Raw genomic sequence first — 24,338 nt, 5'->3', positions numbered from 1 at the left:
GCTGTTCGGGAGGTCATATCATACACTGTTTCTTTTTCTCATGGTTTGTTCTACGTGTCCGTGATTACTCTAGGAGTTACCCAATTAAGTTCTATCCTCAAATACCAAGTATTAATCCATTTTTTTCATGATTATCCGATTTTTACTTAAGCCTTGTTTATCGTATACCGGCATCCTCAAATGTTCTTTGTTGCACCTCAAAAATTTTGTGGCTGCTTTATCTGGCATGAGTTACCCTGTGTTCGATTTCTGGACATTTTTGCTTCGGGACCCTGTAAACCCAGAAACCGTGTATTTTACACTTCAATTTGAGCTATTTTGAAGGTTGTATCGGAACAGGTTTCTTTTTCTCTCGGTTTTTCTTCCACGTGTCCGAGATTATTTCAAGAGTTACCCTATTAAGTTTAGCTCCAAATAACAAGTATTAATCCATTTTTTCATGATTATTCGAATTTCACTCAAGCCTCGTTTATCGCATACCGACACTCTCAAATGTTCTCTATTGCTTCTCAAAAATTTTGTAGCCGCTTTATCTGGAATGAGTAATCCTCGGTGCGATTTTTGGATATTTTTGCTCTGGGACCCAATCATCCCGAAAATCGTGTATTTTACACTTCAATTTGAGCTATTCGGGAGGTCATATCATACCATGTTTTTTTTCTCCCTGTTTTTCTTCCACGTGTCCGAGATTACTCTAGGAGTTACTCTATTAAGTTTTATCCCTAAATACCAAGTATTAATCCATTTTTTCCATGATTATCCGAATTTTATTCAAGGTTGGTTTATCGCATATCGGCACCCTCAAATGTTCTTTGTTCCTCCTCAAAATTTTTGTGGCCGCTTTATCTGGCATGAGTAACCTTCTATGCGATTCCTGGACATTTTTGCTTCGGGGATCCGTAAACCCGCAAACCGTGTATTTTTTACAATTCAATTTGAGCTGTTCTGGAGGTCGTATAGGAACAGGTTTACTTCCACGTGACCAGATTTACTTCAGGAGTTACCCTATTAAGCTTGAGCCCCAAATGAGCAAGGATCCTCTCCATTTTCTCAACATAAATGGAGATCCATTACTTTTCAATAGCCCGAATCCAATTCCTGATAGATCGGGTGGTTGTAAATGTACTTGAGTAGAAAAGGGTAAATGAATGAAAATGAGATATCTATAATATGATGTATGTGTATTGGAGTGGAAATGGAGAGGATCCAGATTCTAATTCGAAAGACCAATTCAGGATGGATGGCAGTTGGCAGCCTTCTCGTTGTTTGTAGACTGATCCTGTTGTGGGCTACACATTCAAACAAGTCCAGGCCTCCAATAAGCAAAAGCTTCAATACTTGCATTATATCATAGCAACTGCCTAATATGCTTGTAACACAATAACTTGGTATACCAGGGTCACTGCTACAAACAACATAGCCATATGATTTTGCATATAAACCGTCACAAGACTCAAGAAGCAGTAGTGCAGTTTAACTACAATCACTGTTCAGCAAATCAAACCTTACTCTTTCTCCTTGTGGATTTAAGTTTGCTTCTTTTACCCTTAATTACTATTACAGGGATAATAAGTACCTCATCCTTTTCAGCCAGTGGTAAGAACAGCACGATTAATACCAATTGCACAAAACTGACCATGGTAAGATGATCAGAAGAGGACAATGTGTTACTACGTTGTATGATCTTCAATATAAATCTATTATCGTCTTCCTCACCTTTTCAGAGGAGCTGTTCCATGGATACCCAACCTAGGATGCACGGGGTTGTTGATGTACGTGTCACCAGATGTACTGTTTGGGCTCCCAGAGCTGTTTATCATATTTGATGGCCCAACATCAAAGCATTTTACAGAGAAAGTACATGGATCTTGCACATACGGTAGAGGCCCAATAAGAGCCGGACTTTGAGAGGAGTGATGCTCCCAAGTTACGTCATGCTTGGAAGAGGTTTCAGAGTTCGGGTTCACATTTTGAGCTGCAGGGACCAGTGAAGGATCATCTTCCTCGTTGTTGACTACCATTAAGTCCTTACCCATCAACCTAAGAATTGGAGCAGGAGTTGAAGAATCAGAGTCCCCAATTCTTAGGGATTGAACAGACGTGATATTCTGATGCGAGGTATGACCAGAATCGACTACTTTCTCTGACTCTATACTCCGACAAATTGTGTCATCTTGACCATATGGCCATTTAGTCAAACTTGAATAGGTGTACTTTTCTCCAGGGAAGGCCACCAAAGATGACATTTTCTGCACCAGAAGTTCAGATTCTTGGATATTCATAGCAGCACTCCAAGGAATCGCTTCCTTCCGTGAACAGCAGCATTGCTGGCTTCTGCCCTGGCCTTCTTTTAAATCATTAACAATAGAAGCAACTCTTTCAGTTTTGACAGCTGTGGATTTTGAAAATACCGTCAAAGTATCCAATGGTGAACTAGCACCGAACCATCCTTGATAAACATGATCATTTGTGACACCCAGGTTGAAAATAGAGGATGCTGCCGAAAAAAGAGAATCTGATGAATCCCCATTAACCACATTGTCTCCATCTCCAAAAGAATGTTCCAAGGCTGATGAGCTCGTTTGCAGATCTTCAGAGCCCATATCGCTGAAACTAGGTAAATCAGATCCTGGTGGTCCGGGTATGAGTATTGGGTCAATTTCCATTAAATTGAAATTGCCATTTCCCATCTTCAGCTCTGATCTTTCAGTGGCAGATACATCTCTATACAACATCTGCTCCTCCACCAGATCATGTTGAGGAAGATAACCCTTTGACCCATCCTGGGATAACGGACTCTGAAATTTGTTTGTACACTGCATTGTGCTAGAGAGAAGCGTAGACAACTCAGGATCAAAAGACGGGTTTAAACTGATATCAGTTTCTTCAAAAGCCAAACTAGTAGATAAATCAGGATCATCAATATCCTTTTCCCCATGCCCTGTTTCAGCAGATCCAGCAAAACCATAATTACATTGGGCGCCACCACCACACTCACTAAACCTATTTGTGTCTCTTAAACCACTCTGACTACAACCTTGCACGGCACCAGATTGATCTCCAGTGTCATTTGACCGTGCATCAGTCTCTGAATTGCAGGATCTCATCTCATCAAATGAGTTGGTCCGGCAACTATGTAATATTTTACAGCTTCCAGCAGTAAGTACGGCATCGGACTGAATCTCAATTTCTCTTTCAAGTGAACGCACTGGAGTTGATCCAGACTCCAAAGACTTCCATACACAATCTTTGGTGCTTTCCCCATTGAAGCCAGGATCCCGAAACTTCAAGGGTACCAGGATCGTCTGTTTGTTGTCTTGGATTTTGTTTTTTAGTGGACTACGCATTGTCTTTCCACAAGAAGAACCCGAACTCCTGTGCTCTGCTCTCATGCTTTGCTGGATGGAACACAGAGGTTTCTTTGGGAAATGTGGAAGCTTTTTAGCAAATTTTCTCCCGGTGACTTTGTGATCGCTCCTCATCCGCAAGTCATACCTGCAGACTGTGGTAGTAGCTTCAGGGTCATTTTTCTTTGCAAAGGAGGATGTACATCCACCTGAAGAGTCGGGAACTATTTGATTCCTCTGCTCTTGAGCTTCGAGTCCATTACCAAGTGAGCCAGTTGGTTGCTGCTTCATGTGGCTTTCATGACCTGCACATGTAGCCTTTTCAGCCGCACAAGCCTGTGGATGATGAACATGTATTAGGTTATACACTTCAATTAAACCACACGTATTCATCTGGAACACGTAGTTGCAGCAGCTGATTAAAAAAAAAAAAAAAAAAGGTAAAACTTCTAAATGTAACGAAAATAACACTTAGAGCATGTTCTCTGAAACTTCTTTCGCTCAAAAAAGTTCAGAGAATTCCATTATTGTTTAGAACGTTAGAAAAAATATGTTTATGTGAAATGAGTTCAGCTTAATAAAATTGAAAAAAAAGGCCCTTAGAAAATGCTGGAAGAACATTGGACAAAATTCTAGCATGCCTCAGTAAGACAAACCAAGTCATACGAGGGACTTTTAAAGTAAAAAAAACAACCTGACAAGCACAATTTTGAAGAGCAACAGAGTCCCACATCACATTGGACGAACATTAAATAATTTAAGAACATTTCTGTTGCTCCCTTTACTATATTACCATTTTAAAGAGCAACAGAGTTCCACTCACGTTGGACAAACATGAATAATTTAAGAGCATATAGCTCTCTTCACAATATCACCATATTTAACCTAAGCTGCCAAGGCAGACATGACGATTTCAATATAAATATAAGCAAACACACGAAAAAAAAGTAAAAAGAAGAAAGATGCAGATCATAAGAACAATCTTGAGCGTACTTTAGCAGAGTATTCCTTGACCTTAAGAGACAAGAGGTGTTTTTTCTGGCGTGTGACTCTAAGATACTTCAAATGTTTCACAAGACGCCTCTTCCTACTTGCAGAAAACAAATTAGATCTCTTGCCCCTTCTACATTGCTTCCTCACTTTTGGATCCTTTCTAGGCTTAGGAAATGATGATGGCACTGTTTCATTGAACTTTGAAAGGATACGGATTTTTCTGCCACTGGAGTCAATATAAACGGAATCATCATCAAAATTATTAACAGTATATCTTGAAGATACTCTATGATTACTCCCTTCAATGCGCAATCCAGTATCTTCAGAAGTAGTGTCTAGATTTATAGCCCAGTTAGAGCCATTTCTCCTGTCCAAATCTTCTAAGGTGCACTGTGGGGCTGTTGCGCAGATGTCAACCATTGATCTCATTTTTCTTGGCTTTATTCTAGGGTTAACTAGCTTGGAATTATTCATCCAGTTTGGACTAGATTGAGAAGAAAGGCACTGATCAATATGGGCATTTAAAGTAGTATTTGAAGATGATGAAAAATTTTCACAAACAGGGCAGATTTTAGTAGCCGTTGCTTCTGAAGGAGCCGTGCAAGCAGAAGTAATATCTTCAGGTGTAGCCCGCCTACTGTTCACTGGTAATTTCAATGCCGTTCTACGCTTCTTGTCAAATACTTGTGAGACTGAACTCTTAGTCTTGTTGGCAGCAGAACCTGCAGCTTCATTTTCATCAGAGACAACCTCAGACAATGGAAGGTTGCTTGTGGAGACCGACCCCACCTCAGATTGACAAAGGACAGGAGTTGTCTGGAATGCCAAGTCTTTTTCTCGCACAGATGGAAAAGAATCCAGATCCCTGAAACCTTCGGCAAATTCCTGATTCCAGCAACGATTAATGGCAGTGTCTCGTACCAGATGAATTTTCATCACTGAAGGCCTCTCATTAAGATTGCTTTCTTCACTGGAAATGCTCTTCTCAACCAAACATCTTTTCACTGAGTTATCTCTAAAAGAATCCACAGGCTGGAAAGGAGGCAATACATTCTTTACGCCATGTTTCAGACAAAGCTGCAAATTCTTCTCAGAAAAGGGCCAATTAGTGCTGATATCCTTGTTCCGGGCAGAAAAGACATAATCTCTGCAGACAGAAACAATGACATTCCTCAACTAATCAAGATCAGTTTACTAGCAATCATAATCACAGAACACTGAATCATCACCAAGTGGTTAAGTTGTACATTTATCGAGTCTTTTTCTAAAATAATGCTTAAAAATAAAAATAAAAATAAAAATTATTATTTTGGTTTGGAATCAAAACTAATTGTCAAGTTGGTGTCCATGTAGGTATGGGAAAACCAAACCTAAGACCCATACCCCAATACACTTACCAGTCACCAATAAACACCTTTAGTCCTTCCTTGACCACCACACTATCACCCTATCGTCAGCCACCTCACCATGTAATCCATGAACTACCATCGCCTCTGCTCACTCCCACGACCACCACCCACAGCATCCAATCTGCTTACATGGACACCCCCACTACCCACCGTCTGCAGCATGACTGCATGACCCACCGCAGATCCACCAGACTAAGCCCCGACACCACGTCGACTGAAATGACCACCACCAACAGCCAACTCAAAAACATTCGAAAAATCAGTCCATACCACCACCACCCATCCACCCACAATGCAACCCACTCCATCACCAACAAGCCACCACCAAGCTTGATAAATGTCATGATTTTGATGATTATGGGATGATTAAACAACTCAGCCATCCAATGAAGTGCACAACAACAAGGATAACGATCACCATGACAATTGACAACCATATTTGTCAATTCCAGAAAAGGCAAGGTCGATCAAACGCCGAGGGGTCACTAAAATATACACAATTTACCATTGAATTGAAAAAGCAAGACCAAAAGATGAACATGAACCCAGCTAAACATAAACGTAATTTTCTTATACCATGTCGAGAACGATGGTGGTGGAGAGGGAGGCCGTAGGGCATGTCGCCGGAATAAGGCAGCTCCTGTGATGGGTCTGGGTGAGGTATGACGGTGGTTCATGGTTGGTGTGGTGTACTGTGCTGGTGGAGTAGTTGCAAATCTTGCAATGTAATAGTTGAATGGTGGGGTATAGGGTGAGGTGAGAGAAAAGAGGAGATTGATCATCAAAGTGTTGGGTAGGTCTAGGTTTGGGATATACCGAGCTTAGGTGGATACCAACTTTCAAATAAGTTTTACTCCGAACCGAAACGATAATTTTTTTATTTTTAAACATCATTTCGAAAAAAAAGATTCACATTTGTCCAAGTAGTGGTATGGAGATGTATAAACAGAATAAACCATCATCCATATTTGAAAGCCATGCGTTTGATATGGATGCTGGTCAATAGACTATGGATAAAAAGTGACCATTTTATTATAAAAGTGACCAAAAAACTAATAGTAAACTGGTGGTCACTTTAATCAAAAAAATGGTCACATTGTATCATAAAATGGTCACTTTTCCTCCATTGTAACTTAAGACCATCGCAAGGGAGACTTGTGAATGCTATTTGGTTGTTTCTCACACCAGAACTAAAAAAAACATTGGTGACACGTTTCCAGACCCACAATATGGTCCAGGACGTGATAGTTCAATGCAGGAGACTCAAGATGAAGTTCAACAAAAGACAGTTATATACATTCACACCTAGCAGAATGATTGAACAGTTTTAAGACAAACAAATATCCACCCTGACAAAAAGTCAAATCCGGTTATATATTAGGAATCGTGGCTGGCAGCATCTAATGGCGCAAGACAGATGTAACACGAGTGCGTTTGGAAGGTACCTTGGTAATTCCAGGCAGCATAACTAGTAACTACAATCTGCGTATCTGCCTGTCAGTGTGTTGTCAGGTCAAGTCTGTACATAGCCCCCACAATGCTAATTCTAAAACATAGCAATGACGGTAGCAATACCTAAACGGTCCTTCATACAAGCTCAATGTTTCCTGACTGGTGCTCTGCCAGCAGCTGATGAAGACAGTGGAATATGTTCCTCTGGATTGTGTTATACCTATCTTGTTATTGGCAGCATGACTTCCGTGCTTGCTGTATATATTTTTCAACTGAATGATATTCTTTTAGGGAGGTCTCTTATCTCTTATAGCATACCAATGGTATTAAGCATGACACCCTCAAAAACCGCTGACAGAAGATGTCTACCTTAAAAACATTTTCTGAAAAAACCTTCCCCCTTTTGTTGGAGTTTTTAGTAAAGCCAAAAGCCGCTCCTTGCAATTGGCTCCAGATCACGTTGATTTCTACTTCGTCCTATCTCTCACTGAATCATAATGAGAAAAACCTTCTCTAATCCAATGGGTGATCCCCAATAGAAAGGTCATCCTTCTATTCTATTATCAGAAAACTATGTTACAATGGGAATTAATTAATTTGAGACTTGATGGCTTCAAATGGAAGGAGTAACCATGTTCACTTGACCGTTAGCTAACAACATACCTTGAAAATCACAATGACCAGTAATATAACCTTTTGACATGAGTTGGTAGTCTTGGTACATACTAAGTGCCTTGCATTGTACGTAACTTAGCTGACTAATACAAGGAAAATAAGATAGAAAGGATAACGAAAGGAAACACAGAAAAAGGAACTAGATTAAAAAATGGTCTTAATCTCAAAGTTAAAAAGGGTGTAGGGGAAGACAAGGAAACCAGAAAGTCCTCACCTGATGGAAAATTTAGGAAGGCGGTCACAATTATGCGCCTCAATTCTTGGTTGTATCACCATCAATTCTGCAGTTGGTAGGTTATTCGAGTCCTCTGGTTGCTGAGTTGATGACTCAAGCTCATCTTCAGAATTCATGATCCTGGCACTAGACTCCGATGTTGAGACACAGGTGGTATAGATTCTGTGAGGCACGCTGTTAGTTGCATCCAAGGCAGTCATCGTCCGCCCATTAGCTTCAGTAATATGAGGAGTGAGTGTTGGCCTCTTGTCAAGTTGAGAATAAGTGTTGAAGCTGCAGTGTTCCCTTTTACGACGTTTACTGTTAATAATGTTGAGGGAATCAGTTTCATTTTTGTTCTGGTGTGCTTCTTCATATGCATGTCTAGATTTATCTTCTTCTGCCAGGTGAGCTTCATTATTAGGGTTGCAGCGAGAAGGTTTTAAGTTGCAATTGTTAAGAGCAGATTGGAGTAGTAGATCATTATCTTTAAAGTCGGCATGTTCTCTCTTCAAATGCTCAAGCTCGGTCTTAAGAGACTCGACTGTTTTGTGTAGAGAAGTACTAGTTTCCAGCATTCCCTTAGGTAAAGAGTCGTTAGCATCGCCAATATCTGAAGAAACAGACATGAGAGCTTGTTGAGGTTGGGAAGCATCCAGCCTGAGCATTTCTTGTCCAATAACCACCCCAAGTGTGTCAACCATTTCAGGTAATTGGGGTGTGTTAGTTGTAGATAAAGTTGGGTTGAAATGCAATTGGTTTTTGGAGGCATTGAAGAGGGGCTTGGGAAACTGCATTTCAAAAACAGTGGTGGGGTGGTGGTGGTGTTGGGGTGTGGGTGGTTGGTCAGCTTCGGGTAGTTGGTGGTAGGTAGAGTGAGGTGGGAGTGATGGTGCACAAATATTGGTAAGGGGTTGCTGGTTAGTCGGTATTCGGGCAGAAAGGGCGGTGATATAATGACCTCTAGCAGTGTCGAGATATTGTTGAGTAGCAGCATTATGAAGAGTTAGAAATCCGTTGGTAATAGGGTGTTGAAAAGGGTTGGATGGATTTTGTTGAGGTTGTATTAGTTTCATTGCGACGACATAAGTGGAGAGTTTTGAGGTGGTAATGCCAGATATGTCAAAGTAGTAGAGTCACATCTTCAAGTTTCTGTAGCAACAAATTAAAATAGAAATAAGTGAATTAATTTGACATGTTGATGATGATGAGTAGAAGCAGAAGCAGAAGCAGAAGCAGGAGATAAAAAAGAAAAGAATAAAAAAGAAAAAGGGGAAAAAAAGAGAGAGTTGTGGTGAAAAAAGAGGAGTGGGGGGTAATGGAAGGGATAAGAAAAAGGAGAAACCTGAAAGGAAGGAAGACGATGATCGGAAAGGCAAGTAGAAGCCCAGGCGAGGTAGCATAATTAATGGTAATGGAGAAAGGTGATTTTGAAGATGAAACCAAGAATATAAATATAAACTAGTCTAGTCCGGAGACGGAGATGAATGATTGGAGAGATAAGAATGGTGTTTCAAGCAGTAAACATGGAGATTGATTTGATTTGAATTGAATTGATTTGGGGAAACACGGTTTGATTTAATTTAATGGGAAAAATATTTAAGGAAGACGGAGATGAAGAGAGAGAGAGAAGAGTGGTTAATAATTACTTAAATCTTAATGGTGGATTGGTGTGTGTGTGTGTTTTTTTCTTCAGTCAACTTTAAATGTTAGACTGGAGAGGAAGACCTCCTCCTCCTCCGCTCGGTATTTCACTACTTGTATTATTCACTACTCTCATCTAAAACACACTCTCTACTTACTTACTTGTGTAGTTGTGTGTGTCGACTTGCTCATGTCGGTAAATTATACAGTAAATCATACTATCATATTTACTCTAATTTATTATTATTATTATTATTATTATTATTATTTATTATTATTTATTATTTATGCAAAATCCTTAATATTACCAATCAAATGCTGCTCTTCCCCCTCCCACCTTACTTACCTCCCTAACTACCAGCTCTTACCTGTCTGTAAAAACATTTCATTTCAAAAACACTTTCAAAGACCAAACCCCTCTCAAGTTTCAACTACCAATATCCGAATATTAAACATTTCACACATTATTATAACAATTAACCAACCAATACACTACTATCATATTCATAAACATCTTACATTACAACAACAATCATTCTTCTTCTCTTCAACCTAATTACATTTCAAATATACCATTATCAGATTCTAGTTTTTGTGCTTACCGCCCCATCCCTCGGGGATTATCAGATTCTAGTTTTTTAATTATGCTACCTATAACACCCCAATCAAATCCCCGATACTGAAGCCACCTAATCACCCTCGCTTTACGCTTCTCATCACCTACATCATGGCTTCGTTCCCACTGCTTTGATGCTTGCACATACAGTTGCTGCAGCGAACAACTCGACAGCCTAACACTTGACCTTTCTTCACCTTCTTCACAATCCTCAAAAACTAACTTTACTGCTTTTTTCACATCCTCTTCGCTCACACCCTTCGTTGAAAGTGCCTGAATCCAACAACAAACATTCCTATCTTAGAGTGGATAAAACAATGATTTAGATGACAAATTATTGGACAATACGTGGTTTACTATTCAATATTGTGGCACTACTTGCCCGCCCATTCACTTCAAATACTTCATCCCTCACAACGCTACACTTCTACTTGTGGATCGTAGAGTGGATAAAAAAACATAGTCCAGTCATTTCAAAACGTTTTTGGATAGGAGTTTGGTTAAAAACCCAACTGCTAAAAGCAACCAAGAGCTCCAGCCTCACGTGAACAAGAACTTGGAGCAAACAAGTAATAGAGACAAAATAACAATCAACAAAGCAATTGTCTCTATTTGTAAACGAAAGCGGATGGAAAAGAAAGGGAAAGAAGATGATGTTGAGCAAACAAATCATCAAGAAAGAAAGGTTACTTGTTTGATTCGCCTTGGACCCCAACTTGAGGACTTCCATCTAGAATGAGAGAATGTTTCTGCATAAAGGCCGTCATTGATCAGCCCCCTGCCAAAGCCAATAGCAAGACACACACACAGTGAGATCTCGATACAAAGCAAGACCCAGTACTCATATCCACAATCACGTGAATTTGCTTCCGAATGCATTTTAAATTCCACAATATATAGTGCAGCCAAAGTTGATGACCAAGAACTTTCTCATAAAATGAAGGAAGTATATTACTTGCCTCAACTCGTCTATATTCACCTCATTTTACTTTAGTGGTCAAACGATGTCGACTTTGAATGAGATTTTATCACTGATTACCATGTCTACAACTTTCAAAACATAATAATATAAATCGATAAATCAAAGATTACAAATTTTAAATTCGAATATTTGACCTGTACATATATCTAGAGAAATTAATGAGCAAAGTTTGACAAAGGCTGACCAACAAAGACAAATGGGGAAAATTAAATTGGAACAAGGGTAATAGAACTTAGGAGAACCTACGCGGGTAAAATCATGACCAACCTGTCCTGGAAATCACGCACAACTGCCTCAACAACATTAAGAGGAAAAAGCTTGGCACCAAGTTTTTTTCGGAGCTCAACTGCAGTAAATGCCCTGCAAATAAAGGAAAGATAATTCATCAAATGGAGTAGTTAAAGTATGATGAATATTTTGGATATAAGAGATTGCCAATTTGAATTGTGTGTCTGTTAGCCAACCTTCTTGCAAGCAATTGAACAGCCAACTTCTCAGCAGCTTGTTTAGTCTTGTCAGGTTTAGCTTTGAAATACGTGTTGTTTGACTGTACATCCTCGAATACTTCCTCAGGCGCTTCCATGCATTCTTCATCTACAAGCCCATCGCTACCCAACTCTTCATTCAACTTGATACCCTCTGTTGGACCACCGGTCTTGTGTGCAACTACTTGACCCGTTTTGATGCAGTCAACAACCTGGTTGTGGACTTTTATATGTTGTTCATCGATTAAGTCTTGTTTTTCATGGCCGTTCCAGTGGTTCAAAATGGGACCTTAGTGACATTAAAAAAGACAAGTTCAGTATCCCAACAAGTAAAACAATAACAACATTAACCTAGTCCCGCAAAGGTGACCCGTAATTAAAAATGCATGATTGCATCGAGGATTGTGTAAAATGAGTGCTACTGAGCAATAGAAAGAAAAGAGGGTAGTTTGATGAGCCATTTTGTGATATTCCGTCATAATCGAAAACCTAATAATAGTAAGCATTTGGCACCACAGGAAAAAAATAAAACATTCCAACAACTTAGAAGATGGACAAAACCTAATAATAGTATGCATTTGTCAGCTTACCCTCGATTTTCAGCATCTTTCCGTCAGTAGTATCTACAGGAAGACCTTGAAAAGTGTTGGGTGTCAATACAGTGGAATGAGAGGTGGAGGGAATCCCGTGTTGAAGAGAAATGTGTGCGGCTGAAGAAGTGGATTGTTTAATATCAACAACTTGACGTCTCTTAGAAATATATCTAACAGGTAATCCAGAAGCATCCGCGGTGTGTGAAAAACATCTAACACCATTCCTCCTCAACCTATAATATATAGTATATATGATTCAACAATATCCTAAATTAAGAGGGTCTTAATAAACAAGGAAAGGTGAAACATTGTAAGCAGTTTCCGTAGTATACACTCAAAATCAGAAATTCAATCAATCAACCAATCATGAATAAATAAATAAAGGGAGAATAGTAGTAGTTGTACGTACCATTGAGGGTGGAAAATGCGATGGTTGGCGAAATAATTAAAGGAAAGGAGTCTCAATAAATTGGCAGTCGACATTCTTGTTCAACTCAACTCTGTCTCTAGGGTTTCCTCTTTTCAATTTTCCCCTCTTTTTAATCTCGCGCTCTCTTTGCTTGGTTTATACAGTACAATAAAGTTAGTTATTGAATGTTTGTTTTGACGACATCCCAATACTTGTTGCCAACAACGTGATTGATTACATTACAACAAGATAAATATTTGTCCCACTAGGGGCCATAATGAGACGATAGTACGAGACAATAAGTATTTGCTAAGATATACAGTATATACTCAAGTTGAGTCGTGAATAAATTTTAAAATTGTTGCGTCAATATATACCGCTTTCACAACTTGTAAATGATAGTTTTTACAAGTAGAAAATCCCAATAAAAAAAACAATGATGATATGATTTACTAATACGAAGTATCACAATCCTACGGTACATAACAAATTAACAATCCCTAATGAGTAATGATTCACCTAGGATAGGAAGGAGAGTATGATAAGACTTGAGAGTCTCATGTCTCATCAGGGGCGAGCCCACACTTTGCTAAGGTGTAGCATATGCTACACCAAAACAAAAAAATTCCTTGAGAAAATCCATCTTTGCTACACCATTAAATGTCCATGGGGGACTAGTTTTGTGTTAGTTTAATGCCTTTTCTATTTTTCAATACCCTATCCCAATGTTTATATACGGTGTATTATCTACCATTAAATAAATGTTTAATGAAGCATTAGTACTTCCTAGTTGATTAGTATGAATTATTTGTTTTAATTGTCTATCTACTTTCTCTTATTGCTTTATACAAAGAAAAATAATGGAGGTCATATATTAAGTGGTAATAATAATAAATACATCAAACGTAGAAGATATTTAATACTCGGTCATATTTATTTTTTTATCTTTTATATTATTTGTGAAAAATATTTTAATCAAAGGTAATTAAATGATTGAAACGGAGGAAATAGATATGTCTCTAAGTTAAATATTATGAAGTATTTTTGTATTGACGCTATTTTATGAATTACTCCGAACTAAATAAGATTCATATTTTGATTTGTTATGCTTTACCTTAAACTAGTTAAGATGAATCTTGAATATCATAAGATGGCGGAATTGGGAAAATTATCATGATAATGTCAAAGTTATTAGCTACAAATCACAATTCACTTCATTTATTTTAAAGCAACACAAATGTGCTACTCTAATTTTTGGGCTAATTTTAATGAAATTTGTTGTTTACTTTTTTATTAAAAAATGTAAATTTATAACAGACGACTAGCTATATATGTGCGGTAGCTAACCAAATACTCCGTAATTTTTAATGCGTTATAATATTGCTACACCATACGAAAAATTCTGGGTCCGCCCCTGTGTCTCATGTCTCATCCACCTTGACAGCAAATACAAAATGGCAGCAACCACCCACCACCGCACTCTCATCATCCTCATCCTCACCCTCACCTTCCCCCTCACCCTCCTTCATACTATTCTTGTCTTCGTCTAGTAAGCTGTGTAATGACCCTGGTTTGAAAATGAACAGTCCATGGGCTGACCCGTTATTGTTAAACAACCAATCATGCACATCCCAGAATATTTGGATAGGTACATTGTTAACCAGTACTGTCTCGTTTCCTCTGAACATCCAGTTTAGGTTCATTACGCGTACCACCACCCGCCCATCTATGCTTACTCTTAACTCTTCCTCACCATGCTTCAACTGTCGGTTCTCTATTGTAACATCGTGCTCTTTTGGCCCCTCACCCAGTAACACCTTCGTCTCAAACCTATTTTTCCCATATAAGATCTCCTCTTTATGTAACAATGTGGGACATACCTGTATACACACATGTCAACACATAAACCATCATGTAAAAATATACTCCGTACTACATTTGTAATGATAAACATTCTGTAAAAACTCCTACCTGAGTTGGTCTGGACAAGGTTCTCTTAAATGCATCAGCTTTTAAGTCGCCCAATAACAGCACCATTTGTTTGTCACACACAATCGCAACGTAATAATCTGAACACGGCTCTGGGTTGCCACAGAATTTTGCACCTCGAAAATCCCAATAAATGTCTACTCTCACATCATCATCAACATTGAGAGATTTGAGGCCTTTCCTGCTCCAGAACTGAGACGCATGAAAATCAATTTCGCAGGTTTGGTGGTCTTCGTTGTACATATTTTCAATGGTAATGGCGAGGGAATGACTTGTGGAAACTTTGTACCACGTTATTACTAGGTTTCGCGTTGAGGCTTCAAGGACTGCTTGATATGTGCAGGTGACTGAGCTTTCCGTCTGTAAACTTGGGTCGTTCTCATTTAATTTCATTGTAGTAGCCTCTTCTTCAAGGCTCGAATGTGCTAGAGAAGATTGCATAGAAGACATTTGTGTATGACCGACCACATCCAATCTATACACCAACAACTCTAAACAAATCTATTATAATATCGTTAGTACAATATGGAATGAATAGCAACAGTAAGCTCGACATTATCGTTCTTTAATCTGGTGTAATCGAAGGGATGACAACGACGGTGTAAAATTTCTAGGTCCATTACACAGGTGAAAGATGAGATCGGAGAGTCGAGATGAAATGAATCATTAGGTTGGAATTGTGAGCATCCAAAAACAATTGAGATGCTCAGGAGAGGAATTGAGAGATCCTTTGAAATGTAATCTGACAAGTTTCAATTGCAAACCCAAAATTAGATAATAACTTGTTTAAACAATGGATATGGATGGATGGTTTTAATTGGACATAGAGATAGAGGGCACCTGAGGTTGTGATGTACAACCTTTCCTTCATCACACATTTTCCTAATTAATTTCCTTCTTTAATCCCATTAATTAAATACGGAGTACCATTTTACAAGTTACCGCAAATTAATTATCATATTTTGCAAAATTAAATCAAATACAAGCATCTTATTTCACAAATTGCCACCTTGTCAACACTCCCAACATGAGAAATCAAATCAAAATATTTCAGTCATCTGGTTTTTACCATTTTGCTCCTAACAACGTTGCATCCAATTTCATTAACAGGTAAAAGACCCCGACTAAGACGAGACCAAAATGACTTGTATGTCGGGTCAAAAAGGCAACAGCTTTCAGATCCAAAGCTTATTAGTTAATACTACATCATAAATGTACATAGTCGCATTAAAGCAGCATCAATCATCGAGAAGCTTCCGATATTCTGACACCAGTTTCGGGATGTCCTCCATACGCAGCTGGACATAGTATATGCAAGTACAAATCAGCACAATAATTTTGTACCCGTAGTTAAAAAGAACATACATGAGACATCAGCAATGTCAACAGATTTAAGTTGATAAAAGAACTGGACCATGGCTTTCTTCAGCACAAGAACTCTTCAGTAGTACGGAAATTGAAAACCTTTTTCCACTTACCCTGATATTTGACAAAAACTATTGCACATATGTAAAGATTCTTACCCCTGTGAATTTTGGTGCCTGTTAATGCTATTTTACAACAATGAAAAAACATAGGTCTGACAAGTGACATGACTCGTTATCTGAATTTTAGAATCATGAAACCATTGGCTAATTGACATTAAACAATACTCCGTATAACACACACAAAAAATATGAGTCAGTTAATTGCAAGTAACCACAAATATGCAAATAAAGCTGTTGTATGGGGTGTACAGCAGCCTCATCCTATGTTGTTATGAGCTCATTTAGATTGTAAGTCACTATACTCTTACCATACAACAGTCTTATACAGGACCAACTGACATGTAACACTATTGAAATAGAAATATACAGATCCGAATTGTCAAAAAAAAAAAAAATAGATCTTAATTGAAATCAAGTAGATCATCATACCTGAGACACATCTTTGACATGGTAGAAGCCATAAATACTATTTTCAAATGTAGCAGATTCCATAGGGGGCGAAGCCAATCCAAGAATAATTTTCTCCCTGACAAGAATAGCATTACCATCACCCATAAGTTAGAATCAAATCATTAGCACGAATGAAATAGCGTCAACAAAATCAAATTGAGAAAATTGATGAAAAAGATTTCACGCCCCCTTGAAACCCAATGTTCAACATCTTTTTTAACTACGAACTCAAAACATCAGTGGTCGTTTAAGATAAGTCCCAGACTATCTTACTCTTGTTCAATTGGTTAATATCAACTTCCACTAAATGTTTTTGCAGAGGCTATTAACGTTTTCTCCTCCCTCTAATCTATATAGGATTCAACAATGTGCTTTTGTGATTCCTCCAATAGTACATGCGAATTTGACATTTCATACAGTGATTACTGAAGGATTCAATCTTGCTTTAATTATTTTTTTGAGGGAATCTCACATAACTATAGGGCATCAAGTGAGAGTGAGTATATCCATGGAAAAGGAACAGGTTGGAACTACACAGCGTGATCGAGACATCCGGTGAAAAATTACTCGCCAACTCGGTTACCACTCCCTCAATTAATTAGGTCCAATATGGATCCCTTAATGCTATTATTGCTAAATGCTTAAGAGTTTCAGACAGCTGGAAACTTACAAATGACGCTGCTTGACAAGGCGCTGATAGTCACGCAGCAAAGGTCCCAGCTCTTTCAACTTGATCAAGCTAGGTTCAGCTTCCCTCCAGTAACTGCGAAGCACCTCGACCATCTTTTCATGCAAATAAAATAAAATAAAATTGTCAGATCCATAAACAGAAGATAACAGGTGAATCTGCTACAGCATATTTACATATATACCTGATTTTCTGGGTCTGATTGATCACTCAATCCTCTTTCTGTCATGAATTTCACAGCTAACTTTTGTAGCTCTTCGTCTTCTAATTCATCCAAAATATGAAGCTCAGATCTACAAGGAGTAGCAAAAGCTTCAAATCTTCTTTGTAGTTCGGAGATTGCAGACTCTTGACGTTGGCTTTCCTGCAAAACAGTAAAAAGTGATCAGAAGTCATAGGAATATCAAGTCTGAAACTAATAAACACTTGAGGCCCTTACGGAGAGAATGCACGAACAGTATGGTGAGGAGATCAATATGTATACCACTATACCCAGGTCTCGCAGAGATGGATCCCAAAGAGATAGGAGCACCTCAAATTTGTGGTTAACTAGTCTATTAATAAGAAATTCTGAGACATACCTTCAGGGCAGACTGGAATGTCACATCTGATTCCTTCTTGTCCTCAGGATGATGCTTTTGAAAGGATGAAACAGATCTCTTTGAAATTGGATCCTCTAGAAATGTGGCAAACATAACATGTAATTTCAAAATTAAAGCTGAGGACATACAATGCTAAAGTATATATACTGTGCCTTAAAACTATTTAGTTTTTAGCAATATCAAATTAGCAATGGGGTCCTCCAGATCATTTCAGTTTTTCTTTGAACAAAGACTTCGTAGAAGAGTCAACGGCAAGTCTGCAACATTACTGTTTACTCACTTCAATGCAAACACGCAGCTATTAACCACTTACTGAATGGAAACAAGCATAACCTTTCTAGGATAATCGCTTGGAAGTCGCAACAGATAAATAGGATATGGACTATGGAGACAATCCAACACATATTACAAGGAAAATTTGGGCAAGAGAAGACAAAAACGCAGATAATCTGTCTATAAAATATCTATGGCAATTTATGAAACATCAGCAAGAAAAATAGATTGACTCTTGGTACAACAATCATCAAATGTAGAAGGCACAGGCAAGCGGTTCATTCAGATAAAAAACAACTAAAAGTAAAAGAATGCTACTGGGATAAACGGGGTACCTTCTGGGACCAACCACCAAATGTCACCGAAGGTGGATTTACCATCAAAGCCACCGAATAGTAGATAGCGTGAACCTATCAAAGTCAAAGAATGGTATGCTCGTACAGGTGGACCATCATTGGTAGTGGGTAACTGTTTCCACTGCACTGAAGCTATTACCATGAACAAAGAGGAGAAAATGAAGAGATGTGAGAATAAGCATAGAATATAAATGAAGCCTTATGCAGAGAGGTCATTGCACATTTGAGACTACTAAATTTGCTAAAGGCTAAAGCTTTCAATGGACTTTGTGCTATAACTTTTATGTAGTAAATGTATATGCAGCTGTAAAAATCAGGTATGCTGAATTGTTGCCTTTATGAAAGGAAACCGTCTTGACATTTCTGGGCAAAATTTAGCTACACAATTCAATAATGTTGTCCATAAGATCAAATTACTTCTAGCAGTACAAAGTTCGATTCTCGGAAATTTAATTAAGAATGGTACTCCCTCCATCCCATTTATATTGTTTTCTATTGACCTTCGTGGGCAAAGTGGGAAACCGCATCAACTTTGATCCATATTATCACAAAGTACACAATAGTACACCTTGCTAAAAATGATAATATGAGAATGACCCGATAAAATAAACATTGTAGCTTTACATATATTTGGAGAAACTAATAGCCAAAGTTAGCGTTTGTTGATCATTTAAGTAAAATGAGGATGATAAATAGGGTATGACCGTATGACAATATCACTGGGATGGGCCAAGAGCAAGGTTGGCCCAGCTAAGGTGAGACCCATGAAGAGATGATAAGTATGCCCACGCCAGGCGAGTAAGATGTGCCATTCCCATCCATCCAACTAAGCCTTCAATTGGGCCTCGTTGTGGTTGTCAGCCGTTGAAGTCGCCATTACCAAAATGTCAAAAGGTCAAAGAAGGAATTTATAAATACCCAATGAACCGCCTATGAAGTAACTTATAACAAATCTCTTGGTCTTTCTCTCTCTGCGATTTATACCTAAGAACCATTAGAGTGGCCTTAGACTTTCTTAACAAGCCTCTTAGTCATCGGAGAGGGTTCATCGACTACCCTCAGGGTGAGTTTTTTATTCTTGATATTTGCGCAGGCTTATCAGCTGGCCCAATCTCAGCAAGCTCAAGAAAAATTTGCATAGAATCCCTTTTGTACCTAAAGTTCGTTGTGTTGTTTCATACCCAAAACAAAAAAAATTATAGGCAAGCAACTAGTGTGTTTAGTTCAATATTACTAGACATTACTAGTTTACTACTTGAACTAGAGGTGGCTTATGAGTGATGTCAGTTTGAATTATTTTGGTAGACTGAAAGTCTAGACAAATATAGAACTCACCTCTATCTAGGACGACACAGTCATTGTAGAAGATGTCATAACGACTAAGCCAACCACCTGTTCCATGCCCTCCAAATAATAATAACTGAAACATAAGACATAGAAGCATTTTCAATTATCCCTAAAGAGGACACGCAGAAGCGGAGAACTCTACTTATTAGTTTATTACCATAGCTCTTACGTCCAAAATCGATAAAATGTATTGATGTTGTTAGCTTGGGAATGAACAGGTAAGCATAACTAACTTAAGAAAAAGTAAATCACGAAAATAATTTACTGTCTTCTCAGCACCCAGCACAGAAAGTTAATACACGATTCTATGATGATTTATTATCAAAACAAAGATCGACGACTATGCAAGTAGAGACAAGCATTGTTACGAGCGTATATGACAGTGACCAGAAAAATGGTTAAACGCAACAAAAGGTTGCTACAGATGATGATATTTTGCATCAGAGGCTCAGAGGAACAGAATTCTAAAAGACTTAGACGCCAAACATCTAGACGTTCAAAGGGCTCATTTAATTATTATTGATGCCTTAATGGTTTAAGCAATAAAATACTTAGACGGCAAACAGATGATGATATTTTGCATCAGAGATTAAGAGGAACAGAATTCCAAAATACTTAGACACCAAACATCTAGGCTTTCAAAGGGCTCATTTGATTGTTATTGATGCCTTCATGGTTTAAACAATAAAGTGCAAAGCCACATCAAAATCTATGGTAGAATTAAATCAGAGAGATATTTGTTTCTGGGACAGGACTTACATAGTGACCCCTAGACGTAATAGTATGACCACATCTGGAGGTAGGAGCCTGACCAGGAAGCTTCAGTTGGGTCCAACCAGGTGGTTCATTCTCTTCCTTGCACAACGAACATAGAAAACAGAATAATTTAGCGCACATATAGAACCAAATAATTCTAAAATTTAAAACCATAAGAGTGCAATTCATTGAATTTCGGATAACAAAAAGTAAATATGGCAAAGAAGCCATACATTAATCCCCACCTTTATATACAAGGAACGGTCATTCAGGCATGAAGCAAGCAACATCATCAGTCTCAAGACTCTCAACAAATTTTGTATAGGCAAAGAGTCATTCTGACTATAATAAACAAGCACATCTACTTAGCATACATAAGCTCATAGCCTCATATCCATGGAGAGTTCCGTATGGTAAACCATCGAGGAAACGGAAAGCACAAATAACATGCTCCTGGCCGTTAAATTAGTTAGCTAGGCCTTGAGATAGACAATTGCGCGACTGAAAAGCTTAGAGGATTTCCCCCTATCTTGTAGAAATATGTCCAGTTGAATTCCACACAAGGAGTCGCTAAAGCAAATACACCGTCACATAAAGGTACGCAAAATCTTTACTTGCATAAAGCAATCTCAGAACTGATCACATCCACACTATAAACAGTAATCTGAGCATTGTAGAAAATTTTAGACTCTTGGCCTAGTCCCTCTATCACCTGACAACCATGGACTCATGGAGGGAAATGCCACACCCCATTTGATTACAGTCCTGGATCTAATTGCTTTACCAGTAACAAGTAAGGGCGCGCGAACGAATAAGTGATGCTACAAGATCGGCCAAAAGTTCTAGAAGATATATGTTTATCCACCACCCAAAGTCAAATGATACAGAGCATCATATATAATTTTGACAGGTATTCTGGACAAGACAACTCCTATAGCAACAAAAGCAGAAGATAGATCAAAAAGTCAGTTACCTTCGGCAATAATCCCCTTTAAGGCCCATAAATCACCCATAATTCCACTACTTCCTACAAAACACAATAAAATGTATGTGACAAAAGGAGCAAGAAAGACACTAACAGCATCAGTCACGTTAGGAAAAATTATAGCCATAGCCATAGTACTAGTGGTAATAAGAAAATTGATGGAATGTAAATACAAACTATTCAAATATATATTCGGATTTTATTTATTTGCTATGAACATCCTCTAAAATCTAAACCTCCATTGAATTGCATTCCACCACAAATTCAGGCAAGTTACAAGGCTTCTCCCTAGTCAACCTGAGGTATGTCAATTATTAATTTAGTTTAGAGTTTAGACACCCTATCTTAAAATGGTTACGGTATATATCTTAGTTAGGTGCAAAATTTATTTTACCTCTTCCACCATAAACTAACAGTCGTCTCTCAACCATGGTAGCTGTATGACCACATCTAGCCGGAGGCACATTTCCTGAAATTGACAGCTCCCTCCATTCCAAGGATACTGTATATACAAAACAAAACAAAAAAAAGGAGCGGCAAATCACTTCCAACTTAACTGGTAGAGGGACGTAGAGAAGCAGGAAATATGCCAAGGAATCTTTTACAAAATGAGAAGCATAAATTTTTTCTCCATTTACAGTTAAGCTAACACAAAATCTTCGGAGAGATAATTGCGCTTCTATTAGATAATCCGGAAACACCCTCGCTAGTGTTACATTAACAGAGGGGTAAGTTCACACACAACGGGCAATTACAGAAACAATAAGAAAAGTTGATTGGAAATTTGTAATGTCAAAGTTATGAAACTTACTTGTGTCCAAAACGTACACATCTGACAACCACTTCTTACCATCCCAGCCACCACACCTACAATTATTGAAAGGCTAAATTTCATGCAAATAAAGCACAAAATGCATCACATTGATACAGAAATACACACATGACAATCTTTTGATTTCCAATAGGGGCAGCAGCAGCAAAGTCTCGTGCAGGAGGCAAGTCTCCAAAACCTGTCAACTCCGACCACTGCCATATATCTAATAGCAACAAGTAATCTCTCTCAGTGATTATACTGGTAGCACAAAATTAATAAAATAAAAGGACAAGTAGTAAATAGTAATGCTATTTATAAACCCTCAGCACAAGGAGAATAAAAGCTTCTTTTGGATAATTGGGAGGTAAGGGTAGGTTTAGTGAAGCACATAACAGAAATCTGTAATACAAATCAGAAGATAAAGTTCTTACCAGTGTCTAATACCCAAAAGTCGCCAAGCCTGAAAGCAATAATAACCAGAAGCTGATCATTAAATCATCATCATCATAATTATCATAATAAGTACCCCAAATACGCTCAATCATCAAGTGGCTAAAAGGGGTCGTGCATATGCATAATCCCCTGCCAAGGAGGGGTTGATTAAATTTGCCGCTTAATCAAAAGAAGAAAGTGGAACCACCTTCTGCTACTTCGTCGAAAATGAATGTAGACGATTAAAAAAAGAAATATTTTCTCCATTATGATAAAAGGGATAAAAAAAACGTAAATTATGAATCTTTGGGTGCACCAACAATGAAAAAGAGTAATGAACAACACAAATGGATGAAAAACTGATTGTAAAGACAAGGTGTCGATACAAACCTTTTGCCACCTGAACGGCCACCAAAGATAAACATATGGCAATCAATAGCAATGGCAACGTGAAAGGCTCTGGGACTAGGACCCACTTGATCTCCAGAACCACTCCCGGTGCACTCGGGCTGAAACCACAGCTTATTCTCTGCCTCGTTGTAAAGCAAATGTTAGTGGGAGACAGAATCAGGAAAAACATTACTAGTGTCTCTCTGATGATTATAAAATTAAATTCGTAAATGTCAAGGCCTGAAATCCACCCCCACTGTCAGTCTGTCAGTAGGATACACAGAGTTGTAGGTGATGAGCGAAACCCGGAAAAGCTGAAATCTTTATTATAAATCAATTCATAGAGAGACGATCAAATCAGTGAGTATATAACAATACCAGCATCATAGACGATCAAATCAGTGAGGAAGCGTTTATCAACAAGACCTCCAAAGATGACAATTTTGGAACCACCTATATTAACACCGCTGTGCCCACTTCGAAAAACAAACAAACAATATAAATCATAAATCAAAAATGGGATTAATACAACAACAAGAACAACAAAAGTAGTTAATTGCGGGAATGATGGATTTAAATTGGAATAGTAAGTGAGTATATAAATAAATACCTACCTACGAGGAAGAGGCAGTGTGCCTGAGAAATCAGTAGACGAAGCTTTAACCCATTCATGACTCTGCATCATCATCATCCTTTACTCTTTGTTTTCCCTTTTCAGTTTATATGCGATTACTTGTCAAAATACTCCATCTTATTAGTATAGAGGTGTGTATATATATAGGTATGTAATATGTTGACTGTTGAGTAGTTAACATGCGACACCTGATTTTACGATAATTGCTGATATATTACTGTTTGTAAAGATGTGTTTAGGGATCGTTTGGTTGTATTTAAAAAAAATACAGGATGCATCTTACATCTAAACACGCTGTCAAAAGTCCGTCTTGTAG

General features: G+C 38.2%; 4 protein-coding genes across 6 annotated transcripts; all 4 read right to left on the bottom strand.

Annotated features, from left to right (window-relative positions):
• Positions 1–1,403: 1,403 nt before the first annotated feature.
• LOC141619860 (uncharacterized) lies at positions 1,404–9,774 on the bottom strand. 2 transcript variants are annotated; one of them, XM_074436883.1, is made up of 4 exons: positions 9,436–9,774; positions 8,091–9,242; positions 4,341–5,487; positions 1,404–3,683 (listed from the first exon to the last, which is right to left on the bottom strand). In XM_074436883.1, the coding sequence occupies exons 2-4, from the start codon at positions 9,164–9,166 to the stop codon at positions 1,713–1,715; spliced, it is 4,194 nt and encodes a 1,397-aa protein (XP_074292984.1). In that variant the 5' UTR covers positions 9,167–9,242; positions 9,436–9,774; the 3' UTR covers positions 1,404–1,712. The 2 variants fall into 2 exon arrangements, with proteins under 2 accessions (XP_074292984.1, XP_074292985.1); XM_074436884.1 differs by having other exon boundaries at positions 4,362–5,487; positions 9,436–9,748.
• Positions 9,775–10,182: 408 nt separating this feature from the next.
• On the bottom strand, positions 10,183–13,095 carry LOC141619859 (uncharacterized). The gene is made up of 6 exons (XM_074436882.1): positions 12,820–13,095; positions 12,408–12,643; positions 11,797–12,106; positions 11,600–11,692; positions 11,041–11,128; positions 10,183–10,623 (listed from the first exon to the last, which is right to left on the bottom strand). Exons 1-6 carry the CDS (start codon positions 12,891–12,893, stop codon positions 10,333–10,335), a joined length of 1,092 nt encoding a protein of 363 aa, XP_074292983.1. The 5' UTR covers positions 12,894–13,095; the 3' UTR covers positions 10,183–10,332.
• Positions 13,096–13,978: 883 nt separating this feature from the next.
• LOC141619858 (uncharacterized) lies at positions 13,979–15,511 on the bottom strand. Its single transcript, XM_074436881.1, has 2 exons — positions 14,791–15,511; positions 13,979–14,699 (listed from the first exon to the last, which is right to left on the bottom strand). The coding sequence occupies exons 1-2, from the start codon at positions 15,256–15,258 to the stop codon at positions 14,241–14,243; spliced, it is 927 nt and encodes a 308-aa protein (XP_074292982.1). The 5' UTR covers positions 15,259–15,511; the 3' UTR covers positions 13,979–14,240.
• Positions 15,512–15,746: 235 nt separating this feature from the next.
• On the bottom strand, positions 15,747–24,321 carry LOC141619856 (protein GLUTELIN PRECURSOR ACCUMULATION 3-like). 2 transcript variants are annotated; one of them, XM_074436879.1, is made up of 16 exons: positions 24,003–24,159; positions 23,767–23,864; positions 23,389–23,527; positions 22,998–23,026; positions 22,693–22,789; positions 22,564–22,619; positions 22,147–22,254; positions 21,741–21,794; positions 20,771–20,862; positions 20,000–20,084; positions 18,644–18,796; positions 18,015–18,109; positions 17,618–17,797; positions 17,416–17,528; positions 16,725–16,821; positions 15,747–16,106 (listed from the first exon to the last, which is right to left on the bottom strand). In XM_074436879.1, the coding sequence occupies exons 1-16, from the start codon at positions 24,077–24,079 to the stop codon at positions 16,047–16,049; spliced, it is 1,533 nt and encodes a 510-aa protein (XP_074292980.1). In that variant the 5' UTR covers positions 24,080–24,159; the 3' UTR covers positions 15,747–16,046. The 2 variants fall into 2 exon arrangements, with proteins under 2 accessions (XP_074292980.1, XP_074292981.1); XM_074436880.1 differs by lacking the exon at positions 22,998–23,026 and having other exon boundaries at positions 22,693–22,809; positions 23,385–23,527; positions 24,003–24,321.
• Positions 24,322–24,338: the final 17 nt, after the last annotated feature.

This window comes from Silene latifolia, chromosome X (genome assembly GCF_048544455.1).
Source record: "Silene latifolia isolate original U9 population chromosome X, ASM4854445v1, whole genome shotgun sequence".
NCBI lineage: Eukaryota > Viridiplantae > Streptophyta > Magnoliopsida > Caryophyllales > Caryophyllaceae > Silene > Silene latifolia.
Note: the sequence above shows the minus strand (reverse complement) of the source record. Positions and strands in the feature narration are given on the sequence as shown.